Source organism: Gavialis gangeticus, unplaced genomic scaffold (assembly GCF_001723915.1).
Source record: "Gavialis gangeticus isolate Ggan-Ray unplaced genomic scaffold, GavGan_comp1, whole genome shotgun sequence".
Lineage (NCBI taxonomy): Eukaryota > Metazoa > Chordata > Crocodylia > Gavialidae > Gavialis > Gavialis gangeticus.
Window position 1 is genome coordinate 133,887,851 of NW_017728992.1, and position 13,009 is coordinate 133,900,859.

Genomic DNA, 13,009 nt, shown 5'->3' on the forward strand with positions numbered 1-13,009 from the left:
GACCGAACCATGAACCTAGATAGTAGAATGTTGTAAGACAGTGGAATGTGGTAAACACCAGGTGCGTCTGATCACGACTAATCCCCAAATTCCTAGCTTGAGTTAACCAAACCCTTAGCTCAAGATAACATTGTTTACTTCAGACTATATAAGCTGTACATTCTTAAGTTACGATGGGTTCCTCAGCTCTGGCAAGAGTTCCAACTTGCGCGGAGCCCCAGCACAGGCTATTGCATCCCCAGGATCGGAACACTCTGGGGCCAGGGGAACCATGCGGGGTGGCAGCTGCTGCCTAAGGCCGATGTGAGGTGACCATCTTCTCTGCTCTGTTCTATTGCCTGACTCTGCGAGTATCCTTAAATAAAGCTTTGCAAGGGTGAAAACAACCGTGAGTACGTCCTTTGTTCAAGCGCGGGGAATCTTCTGAACTCAGTAGTTCATTCTACAAATAGCCCCTGGTCAAGAGAAGGGGAGAGACCTCCCTCCAATATGGCCAAACCTGGGACCAGTGAACATAGTAAAACCAGTCTCAGAAGCAGTTTTCAGGACGGGAGGCAGTTCAGCAGCATCAGAGGTGCCTGGGGGCAGGGGTATGCAAGGATTGGAGAGCCCCTCTGATCCTGCCAACCCCCCGATTGCCTCAACCTCCTTCCTGTGGACCCCACTAGTCCCCTAATTCCCCAAATCCCCTTGTGAACATCACTAGCCCCCCCATCCCCTCAATCCCCTCATAGACTCCATTAGCCCCCCTGACTCCTAACCCCCTGACCCCACTAGCCCTCTGACCCACTCCATCCCGCCCACTCCTCCACCTACCCCAGCTTACCTTAAATCAGGCTCCCAGGATGTATCTAACTACCAACTTAGATTGGGGGGCACATTTTTAACCTGAATTAACCCCCCAAACTTCTTGCTGTAGTGTCCCTACAAAGCCATGCCATACATTTCAATATAAGAATAGTGATCAGCCCTATCCTGAAACAGAATTACAACTATTTCTTGCTCACCCACGTAGTCCCACCAAGATAAAAAATTGTAAAGCTATTTATGTATCCACAGAGACATATAGGGCATGTCTTAAGTCCTCTGCCAAGAACTAAGCCCTAGCCCACAGACTGTGTCCCTGGAACTGAGGTGCTGAGGGTGCTCTGGGTGTTCAGAGCCAAACAGGTACTCTGGGTGTTCAGATGTACCAAAAATGCCTAGTGGGATTTTTAAGAGTGCCTAGAAACCCAAATCGCACTAGACACCTAAATAACAATCCATATTTGGCCTAAAGGGACTACCAACAGTAGTATCAATTAGTATCATGCCAACATAATACAAGCCCACATAATGCAATTTGTTGTGTGCATTACCATTGGCAATCTTTTTAGGAACCCATTAGCAAAATGGGGTCCATTTCCAGAAAGCGACCCTGCAAGCTGCTGAAGAAAGGTTCTCAAAATATACCTTTGAGATTGTTTATACCAGAGGGAACACTACATTGATCTCCATGCAGAATCCTCTCTCTCAATAGTTGGACTGGTTTTCATGATGTATTTTTTTTTAACTTAATAAATAATATCACATATACTGCAAGCAAATTAGTCTTTTAGAAGGGGTGAAAAGCTAGAGAAATACCCTACCAACTTCATTTAGAGCCAGCCTTTGCAGGGGGCAAAATCATCCAGTTTTTACAACTGTCTAATTTTAGTATCAGATCTTTGCAGTATTCCTCATTCCAACTCTGCAGGCAAAAATCCTACTTTATGAGATAAAAGACAATGCATTCCTGTAGACCAGTGGTGTCCAAACTTTTTGAATGTGGGGCCGGATCATGAACTTTTTAATCACCCAGTGGGCCGGCAAGCCATATTCATATTTTATCACCCCGTGGGCCGTATGTTGGACAAGCCTGAAATAAGGCAAGGCTGGCATAAACCCCTACCTGTGGTCAGCTAGTGACAAACTACAGCAAATGATGTCCTGGACCAGCCATCTCAACAGCTGGGGCCCCCCTTCTCCCTACTATGACCACCATTTGAAGGCAGCCCCAGAAGATATTTGACAGCCATGTTAAAATATGTGACCAAACCGATGTAGCCGGTACTGTCATGCAGGTCAAGGGGCCACCTATGTCACCGCTTCCCCAGGCCTTGCCCACACCAGCAACACCATTGCCAAAAGTCTTGGCAGCGCTCGGGCAGACATGGCTGGGGCCCAGCCAACATGCGAGACGGGGGACAGTGGAACTGCGGGAGCAAAGCTGGTTCCCAGCCTGGCAGGGTCTCAGGCCTGGTCTGCCCAGAGCAACTCCTGGTGGAAGAAGGCCGCAGGGGAACATGGGCCACTTTGCTCCTCCACGAAACCCTGCAGCAAAGGCAAATGGCCCCCAGGAGGGTACAGGCAGCCACTGCACCAGGAGAGCAGCACCTGATCCAGCTGTAGGGAGTGACAATCCTCCCTCCCCAACCAGGCCGCCCCAGAGCAGTGCAGCCCCATGAACCAAGAAGAGTAAAGCAGGGCTTTTCTGTAGTTGAAAACTAACCAGGATTTAAGGTAGGGTATGAATTTCAACTGCAATACCTCTTACTGTATAACTCCATGTGTAGATAGAATTATTCTGGAATATGAGTGCTTCCTTACTACCTAGTTTAATCTGCTTTCTGAATACAACATGCCATGTTATGATACTGCAATTAACCAAGAACAATTTTGAAGAGGTAGTTCTACATCATAGCACAGAAATAAAGGAACACAATAAAAATACCTGTATTTCTGCTTTAGAACTTCCAGTTCTAAAGTGGAGTCAGTGCTGTGTGTATCTGTGGTATTGTCTTCACAACCAAAGCAATACTGGAACACACTCTAAACATGAGGAAAAAGTATCAGACTGCAGTCTGAAAATATTAGTGATGAGCATAATATAAAACCCCAAGTGAATAGAGACATTTTAGAGAAGCTGCAATTTTCCATCCCATACTTAAGGTTGCAATGAGCTCTTCTTATAAGGCTATAATCTACTACCTTTATAGCTTTGGCTTGAAAAATGTGTTTGACCCAACACATGCTCAACTTTATTCTACCAGGGAAATAATTCATTTCTTCAATGTTTAAAAATATATTCTTTGTTACTGGTCATAACAAAACGTGCTGTTTTTCTATTTTACCTGTGGCTGCTTTGCTAGTCTTCCTAGTTTCCCATATAGTTTCCACATATCTTTGACAACTCATGAGCTAACTATATTTGAAAAAAAATAGTTTGCAATTAATCAGTTGTCTACTATTTTATTTTTTGTTATGGAAAACACGAGCAGCTACTTATGTCTGTGAAAGATTTTTGTTTTGTACTTCAGTGAGGGGAAATAATTAATCTGCTTTAGCAGATAATTGTGCACCCAGAAAAATCAATCAAAAAATTCCTATTGACCTCAAGAAGTGTACATAGACCTAAAAGCATGTCAGCACAAGTATTTGGTTTTTTGCAACCTGTAAAAAATTATACTCTGCAGTACATTAAAACTTACCATAAACCCACAGTATCTTGGCCTATTTGGATACACAGTGAGTGATTCCTGGTCTACCCGACTTAGGAACCAATATGGCAGCTTCTTCTCTAAGTTTGTGTGAAGATTGACCTAAACACATAAGCATATAGGGTACTAGTTAATAAAAAAATTCAAGTACAGTATAATACAATAATCTATGTACATAAAAATCCATTATTCTGATTACAGAAATTACTCTCTCATTATGCCCTCTTTATTATTACTGGGATCTCCACAATGCAAACTGTAGTGTAATGTCAAGATAACCAAGCTAGTTTTAAACGAGTGAGCTATCTAGAAACAGCATGGCCCTCCACACAGGCCAATTCACCTCACTTTTCAGGAGGACAAAATGCTTAATTACTTCATCTGACCCAGCTCATTTAAAGCTAGGTTGGGTATCACACACTGCAGTCTGCAATGTGGAGTTGGCTGGAGGCTGACACTTGTCACTGTTGTGGGAAATGAGACCAGTAAGCAGATAAACAGTAATTATTGGGTGCATCTACACATGCAATTAATGTGAAACAATCAAGTCTGCAGCAGTTTGAGCTGGAGCAAATTACTCCTGGGCCCAGCATCTACATGTGTGCCTTGGACAACAGGAATTTGAGCTGGGGCAGAACAGACCTGGGCTGGCAGAGGATGGGGGAGGGACAGTGCTGGGGAACAAAAGGTGCTGCAGAGTCATGTGGCTAGGCAGCATACAGGAGTCTGGCCCCGGCTAACTGGGCACAATTTATAGCTGCGGTCAATGTCTACACATGTTTGATAACAATAAATTACCCCGCATAAGATAATATTGTCCCTGGCAGTAGTATCTTACTGTGGCACTATTTAGTATACAGCGGCCTAATATCAACACGTGTAGATAGTAATGCTTTACTCCACAGCTAATTAGTCTACTCCCCAGTTAAGTGCATGTGTAGATGGCTTTGGCCCCAGCATGTGCCCAACATTGGTTTGTGAGAAGACCCCTGTAGAGTAGCTGAATATACCTTGCAGAAGGTCTAACCCAGGAAGAATTCTCCTTTGGCTTCACTATCTGTTTACTCTACAGTGGCAATGCACAAAAGCCAAACAGGGCAATGAATTCCTTTAATTTATTTTTAAACTTCTAAAGAAATATCAGACATGCACACCTAGTTCTTTAAAAAGAAATGATACAGTATAGATTCACTCTCTCAGTAACAGCATTGTTATGTCATGGTTTTGTAAAACTTGGAAAAGATTGTATTGTCCAGTAAGAATTTTATATATTCTGTTAGACCTCAAAATACAGTCTGTTTTTAATTCTCTGATTGCTAAACAAGTGCAAAGTATATGTGCCTTCTTCAAAAACTGCCTGTGCATTTCATCTTAAACTTTTGCTTTTAGTCATTTGTATCTCTAGCAAAATAAATTAAACGTCTCACTCCTTAAGGTGTTAAGCTCAAAGTGAAGACTTAAGTTTCAAAGAAGTCAGTTTAGTACATAATTTTCTGTTACATGAGCATAAAAAGAGCATAAAATTACTCATCATAAATTTGAGTTATTCAAGTATATTGTCTCTGTATAGTCCCATTTTTGGGATATCAACTTCAGCTCAGCAAAGCTTTTGGAATCTTCCCAAATGTGGTGTTAACAGAGGCCACAAGCACCTCCCTCCTCATAGCACTGATTTCCTGAATATCCAGAACAGAGACTGAAAAAGTGTTACACACTTTCAACCACCTCAGCTCCTTCTACCAATTCTACAGCCTTAGGGAAGCAGAAAGTCAAGACAGGGTGAGGATGCAAATCACCAACCTTTATTTCATATCTGACAACCACATATTGTGTGTATTTCCACTGTGGAAGTCAAGTGGGCACAGTTCTCCAACTGAGAATGGGGCTGCCTTGTGGACTTCCCCACCAAAGACTTTAAACCCCCGAGCTAAGCAGGTCCAGTGGGGTTACATAGGGGATGAAGGTCTCAGAGGCAGGAGCTGAAGGACTTCCCGCACTGGGGACTTTAAAACCAGTGCCCTGAAGCTCCAGTGGGGCTGCCAGGCATGGGGGAATCAGAAGCTCCCAGCAAGGGGAGCTGAAGTGCTTTCCCTATTGGTGACTTTAAACCCTGCACCTGGTGACTTGAAAGTCCCTGGTTGCCTTCAAATGGCCCCGTGGCTGACAATCAGCTGATTGTTGATCCCAGAGATTGAAAGCCTGGGGGACCTGTCCTATTTGCTAAGGAGTATACCCCATGCAATGGCTCCCATTCTGCACATATCAAAGACCAGAAAATTAGGCAATGCAGCTTCTTTAGTGTGGCACTGAATGCACACCTAGAATTCCTCTCAGGCTGTCTGCCTTGGACATGCCCTTCGATGTGCAGTCCAGGTCACTTTAACCCACATCTCCTACTTCCCAGCCTGAACTGCTAGCCAAAGAAGCAAGGCTGTGACAGGCACTCTCCAATATTCTTTTTTAAGTTTGTTTATTCTGTAGAAAGGAATGAAAGATTTGTAGAAAGACAGTCAAGCTAGAGCATAACTGTAGCCTCACTCTAACCTGAGAGTGAGAATCTAACCAGGGAGTGAAGCTCTAGCCCTGCTCCTGTTTATGTATTTTATCCAATCACTTTAATTCAAAACATAAGGAACCCCTAGCACAGGAACCAGCACCCAGACCTCTGCCCCCAAGGTAAGCACTCTTTTACTGGGGTACAGAGGCATGCTTCCTCTTACCCCAGGCCCCTTCTTCTGTCCTAGCCTGCCAGCTAGAAAAAACTGGAAATGGGAGATGTGGGTTTGAGCTATAGGTGCTGAGAAAAGTCTAGAACTCAGGTCTTCCACTTCCAGAGCAAATACTCTAAAATCTGAATGAATGCTACTGCTATGCATTGTACCAAATCTAAGGCCAGCCACATGCCTTCCAGATCAGCCCCCTAAGGGAACTTAGATGCACATATGTCTAACTGGTGAATCCCATGTGGTGTTGAATTTTGGCAGGTACCTCTGAGTGGTACAGAGGGAGAAGTGAGTGTTTACCGCCTCACTTAACTGCTGCAGTTGTGGCAGTGGTGGGAGCTACTCCTGTCTCACCACAAATTCCACAAACTGCTGCTGTGGTGGTGGCAGGTGTGCAGGTTCCCTGTAGACTGATGTTATGGCTCTAAACTGGCACCAAAGCTTGATGCCTCCCTCAGCTCTCCAAGTTCCACTAATGTTTAGGGGTGAAAGGGGTGCCAATATGCTCTGCAATGCCAGGATGGCAGAATCTCTGGGCATTCACTGTAGCAGAATTTTAGGCATCTATGTGAGTTTTCCAGAGAAAACAGTCAGAAGTGGTTATGTGGATCACTTGCATGGACTTAGACCTTTATATTCTGCAATTCAGGTTTTTTGCACTGAATCCCTATACCCCTATTTAACACTGGCTGGTATATAATGTGTCTCAAGACAGAGCCTGTGAGTGAGCCTCAAATATATGATCTCTCTGTATTGCATCTGCCATCTCTCAGATCTTCTTGTGCTGTCTGTCAGGTGAATAGATTTTGCCCTTAAAAAGCAAGATAATGTATTTCAAGTATTAGGGTTTTTTTGTTTGGCTACTGGCTAGTCACAGTTTCTTAAAAGTATTCATTTTTTACCTTTGATCCTATAAGGATTTTTATAGTGATATAAATGACTGCCAGCTAGGATTTAAGATGGAATGCCAATGTCAACCAAACTAGTTTATAGAGAAACATAAAGATAGGGTTACCTTAAGGATTAGGTGTGTGTGTATATATATATATATATAACTTGAACTGAAATTATATAACTTGAACCAAAAAGTAAAGACACGTTTAGAGGGCTTGAATATTAGTACTACAAAAACTCAGTAATTTCAAGGCTATGTTTAAACCTTTATTATTTGGTTCTCATACCCTATAGTGAATGAAACCACTAAGATACACTGCTAACCTGCATTGCGATCCTTTTGAGTGCAGCATATTTCTGCACCTCAGCAATGTCTCCAACAGCCAAGCCAATCTAAAAATACAACACAGAAGCAAAGAGCTTTTTTAGTTACCTAATTATTCATATTGGGTGGTTTAAATTATATTCCTCAGTGATATTTAATCACCCCAAAACCACTAACTAAATTATATTGTGATAACTAAACTCTAAAACAGAAAACACACGTTTTTGTGCACTTTGTTTTCATTTTTCTTAGCAAGCTATTTGGCTTTCATTAATAACTACTTTTAGCAACAGTTAAAAATGTACACCCTTTTTAAATTATATGGTGCTATTTCTATTAATATCAATAGTAAAACTTATATTTACTTCAATTATTGCAGGACCAGACCAGCACTATGCAACTTAAAAATCTTTAGAAAATTCACTTTGATACTGACCATGATCATATAGGAATGGTATTTCCTACAAACTTAGTTGTTTTAGGTCGATCCCTTATGTTTACATAAGTCCTACCATTTAGTCAATTGCCAGTGGATGTAAATGGTACAACTCCTTCTGATCTGCTTACACAATTTAATTTTTTTGAAAAAAGGGTTTAGTTGCCTGTGCCTCTAACAACATCTTGTTGTAAAACACTACAGGAAGAGCAAGGCTTTTGGGCCCTGCACTGGAATTGGTATAGAGCCTCATCAGTCCAGAAGGAATAGGAGGCGGTGATGAACAGAAGGTGCTCATGAACAGTGTCTTCTAGTCTTCTCAGTGCAAATAGGTAGGCAATATAATATGCTCCATCCATTAGGCTGGTACAAGTTCTCTCTCCCTGGTATGCCACAGGGAAAGAAGGAGAACAGGTACTCTGCACTCCACTGAGTACAGATACTAGCATTAAGGGATAGGTGCAGAAGAAGGCTTGGCTTCCTGCATCCCCACACCAGATACCCTGAAGTTACATAAAAGCAATGATAATCTGGCCCTAAAAATATACTCAACATGGACTCTGAAGTAACAACAATGCCAAAAACACTGGGTTTGGGTAGTAAAATAAAGGAAATAATAAGATAAGACAGAAGTGGAAAAACAATATCCCAATATCTCATTTGAAAAGTCACAACTGTTGCAAGTCAGCCAAAAAATAAATCTTGTGTGATAATTTTGCATATACACATCTATTCTCCCAGTCTCCTGATTTTTATGACTAAAATACTTACCAGCAAGTTCATAAGTAGAATTGGAATAAGCAGGGTAAAGATAATAAGAACTGTATAACTCAGGAAGGGATAAGGCAATTCACTACTTAGCAATGGACCAAGGAAAGCATCATGATAATTAATGTCTCCTAGCATCATAGCAAATGTCTTCATTACAGAAAGGAGTGGACTGCTATACGTTTTCTACAAAAAGAAACAGGAAAAGCAGTGAAAAAGAGGCAGCATGTTAAAATATGGAATGTAACTGCTCAATTCTAATTCTGCTCCTTTGGGATTATTTGCCACTTGCTTTTGAATTCAAGGTTGTCCCACTAGCGGTCTGCAGGCTTCATGTGGCCCAGAAGGGACTGTGTGGCCCACAAGCTCCCACCAGCTGCTGCTGCCTCTATCACTCCTGCTGCAGCAACAGTTGAGGTCTCAGGGCTTCCCCCTTCCCACCAACTCCAGCTTCTGCTGCATGCCCACATGGGCAGGGAGCAGGGTAGAGTGGCACAGCCCAAATGCCAGGGCAGTCAATGAGCCAGAGCTCCCATGTGATATTGTGCTGCAGGCGAGCTCACAGCCAGGGAACTGGTCAGGTGGGGTGCCATTCACAGGGTGTGTCTACACATGTATTTAAGCCATCTTGAATTTACTGTGGACTAAGTTACTGTGCAGTAAGAGGGAATAGGCGAGCATTGACACATGCAGGCATTAAAGTGCATTAATGCTGTGTGTGGACTGACCTGGGACTAAGGTAAGTCCCAAGTCAATCCACCAGTGTTACTGCATAGTAAGGCATCTACACATGCATTACTGTGCAGTAACTAATCCAGCATAAATTTGATACCTGCATGATACAAGTATCAAATTTATGTTCAAGTTGGTATAACTTGACATATTTACTGTGCAAAACAGGCACGCATGTGTAGACATTTGCCTGTACTACACAGTAATTTTGGTTACTGCACAGTAAATGTGCATGTGTAGATGTGCCTATAGTGTAGCTGGGAGAGAGAGAGAGAGAGAGAGAGAGAGAGAGAGAGAGAGAGAGAGAAAATGGAGATGGGAAGAAAAGTATGCTGTTGCTCTTTTTTGCAACAAGAGCACACAGTTGGCTCATATTCAGCTTATGATCTACTGTAACCTCCAGATCATTCTCTGCAGTACTGCAGCCTAGCCAGTCATTTCCTAGTCTGCATTTGTGAATGCAATTATTCCATTCCATATTCCATTCAATGTGCAGGACTTTATGTTTATCCTTGTTGAATCTCATCTGACTGATTGTGGACTATTTTTTCCAGGATATCCAGGTCATTCTGAATCCTACCCCTGCACTCCATAGTGTCTGCAACTCCACCCCACTCAGCATCATCTGCAAATTTGCTAAGCATACACTTGATCCCATTATCCAAATCATTAATGATGTTAAACAATACCAGACCCAGAATAGGCCCTGGTGAACCCCTCCGGATCTAAATTCCTTTAAAACTCTTGAGAAAGATTTGTGCAAGAAGGTTCCCCACTATGTAGGGATACTTTGGGGGCAATTATGCTTCTGTAGATGGGGAACTCCAGATTCTTTCATTTGAAAAATGAACAGCAGGCTTTAATATGGTTACTGAATAATTATAAAGGCATATTTTCAAGCATAAATTTTTCCCTACTTACATTATAAAATGTCCTAATTTTACTCAATTAAATTGCTTCATCAGTTCTATCTACCAAATAGTGTAAAACAGAAAAAGGACAAGGCTTTATAATTTCCAGTCACAAAAAACAACATAGGCATTAATTTTACCTGTGAACCCAAAAGAACAAAAAAGCTGAGTCCAAAGGCCAATATCAGGAAAAAGAATACAACAACAATCCGAATCAAAGTCCTCAGTATCTCCCAGAACATCACCACGTAGATTCCATAGTTTTCAAATCTAAGTAAGCATTTGAAAAAAAAAAAAATAACCATTATAAAACACTGCAATAGGCTACTTTTCCGATGTGTAAAACAGCATGCAGTATTAAATTTTGTACATTGTAGCAGATATTTTGCTTCTATGACAGCTTCTTAAATGGTCAGAACAGTACCTAATTCAGGTGCATGAAAATGGAAAAAGTCCAGTTTAGAACATGATGTACCATACTTTAACTGAAGGTTTAATAGACACTTCTTTCCCACCCACAATCACAAAAACCTCCCACACTGAAACAGATGCCTGGTAATCCTATGCTTCAGAGCTATTGCTGGTTGCATGCTGCTGCCAAAAGAAAATTCCTCCCTCTCCATCCCTCTACCCCTCCTGCAACTGAATTTATGATTTGGCTTCCAGGTTGTTTTGTTTGTTTGTTTAGTTGGTTGGTTTGTTTTTTCACACTTCTTTGAAGCAGTGGCCACTGACCACAGTTAGTGGTGGGAGTTGGACTGGAATACACATGTGCTTCTAATGACAGGTAGCTGGCTGGTAAGGACTGCTCATATGCTCAGCATCAAACTGATCACTTTTTGACATCACAAGGTCATATTGACAAAGACTTTTTTTCCTTGTCTCCATAGAGTGGGGTACAGTCTACTTCCTACAATTTTCTGAGCATATTTTAACCTAACGAATTTCCTGCCATTGGTCCATTCCAATTCCCGTCTCATAACATTTTTTTCATAGAGTGCTTTGTGTCTGTAATGCAAAAGGAATAGTGACAGCTAGACAATCAGCCAAGGAAAACCCTTCCCTTCCATAACAACTTGTTAGGAAAACAGGGCAGAGACAATTTTAGTTTGCCATTTAATCAGGGTTGGACACGGGCATGGGTGAACTGGGTGGCCACCCAGGGCCCAGACAGAAAGGGGGCCTGAAAATGGTAATTTTTTTCCCATTGTCTGATTATTATCATTATCTTTGGTGAAGGGCAGACCAATACTAAAAGTTTGCCTAGGGCTGTCAGGAGTCTAGTTACAGTACTGCAGTTAATTGAAAAATGGTAAACAAGGCTGCTTTCTCCTACCTATAACTACAAAGCTTTCCTTTTGTTAGGTGTAACTTTACTTCAGCAGGTCTTTTTAAAGTGTTCATATGCAAAAAGTACCTTTTTATTTATTTATTTTTTTAAGTGAGAGGCTAAACAATAACAAACACTTTAAAAAATATTATTTGCTAGCCACTGAAAAACTTAAGAAATATCATTTGGAGATTGGTATTTGATACATCTATTGATTTTTCACTTGGTATAATATACTATGAAATTTTGTTTATAAAAAAACCTGAACCCTACTTTAAAGTTTCTGAAATAGCAACAAAGACCTTAAAGTGCAAACTTATGTGTGTTTAACTCTATCCATGAAAACTATTGAATTAAATGGCTCCATTTGTAGTGTGTCTAGGATCAGAAATTAAATGTTACCTTTGAAGATAAAGCAAGAAGTTCATCCAAGATAAGTATACAGCAATTGCTCCACATTCCCACTGCAAGTGAACAGGGATGGTAGCAAATAGTGATGAAACAAAAATAATGCTCGTAGTATAAATTGTCCAGTCCAGCAGATTGGAGTAGTCCAATAAATACTTCAGTTTCTGGGATTTGAAAGAGAGCAAATTAGCATACTGACCAGTATTAAATTATTATAATAGTAAATTAGGTAATGTTTTTCTCATTGCTTCAAGTTTAAATCTCTTGGATATAAGAGTTAGGATTATATTTTAATAAGAGAATAATGAAGCCATATTTTAATATCAAATAATTTACCATGATTAATAATTGACAAACAAAGTACACACACACACTTCAACACACTTACTTGTTGAATGAGCTGAAATATTTCTTTGCATATTCCCAATAAACTCATGATTAATACTAAGCACATACATACTCTTATAAAGTATGATTCCTGCAACAGAAACACACAAAGGAAAACAAATAATTTGAAAATAATAAATGTAAGAGAATCTTGACTTAAGTTCTACTTAGCACAGTCACATTACATAGATAAGCTAAGCTTGCTTGCTAACAAGACATGGAACATTTTCCCTGACTTGGTTCATATGTATTATGGGTTCCAAGTCCTGTATCACCTTGCAAACAACTCTGAAGATTACAGTGAGAAAAAATGCAAAACAGCAGGTTCTCTAACAACTGAACCATGAAAGCATGTTCCTCTAGGGAAAGGGAGATAAATTGCACATATACTGGTATATGTTACTGGAAAGCGACTCAAATCTGTAACACAAAAGAAGTTCAGTACATGTAAATCACTTTCAAAGGGTGCAGACAGAAATGACATTTGTCATGCGATCAGCCCCTTGAAAGTGCTCTAAAGCTGTGCCTAAACAGCACAGCCCTCTGATTTCTGTCTGCTCCAGCTGCAAGACCAGCC

At 41.0% G+C, this 13,009-nt stretch overlaps 1 protein-coding gene across 1 annotated transcript in view; it reads right to left on the reverse strand.

Moving 5' to 3' along the window:
• Positions 1–13,009, reverse strand: part of TRPA1 (transient receptor potential cation channel subfamily A member 1) — a 100,159-nt gene that overhangs the window by 4,130 nt on the left and 83,020 nt on the right. The window contains exons 20-26 of the mRNA XM_019519133.1: positions 12,434–12,523; positions 12,040–12,209; positions 10,448–10,577; positions 8,668–8,850; positions 7,460–7,528; positions 3,510–3,620; positions 2,753–2,850 (exon numbers count right to left, since the gene is read on the reverse strand). Coding sequence (XP_019374678.1) covers positions 2,753–2,850; positions 3,510–3,620; positions 7,460–7,528; positions 8,668–8,850; positions 10,448–10,577; positions 12,040–12,209; positions 12,434–12,523 — 851 coding nt within the window. The remainder of the gene's footprint in view (positions 1–2,752; positions 2,851–3,509; positions 3,621–7,459; positions 7,529–8,667; positions 8,851–10,447; positions 10,578–12,039; positions 12,210–12,433; positions 12,524–13,009) is intronic.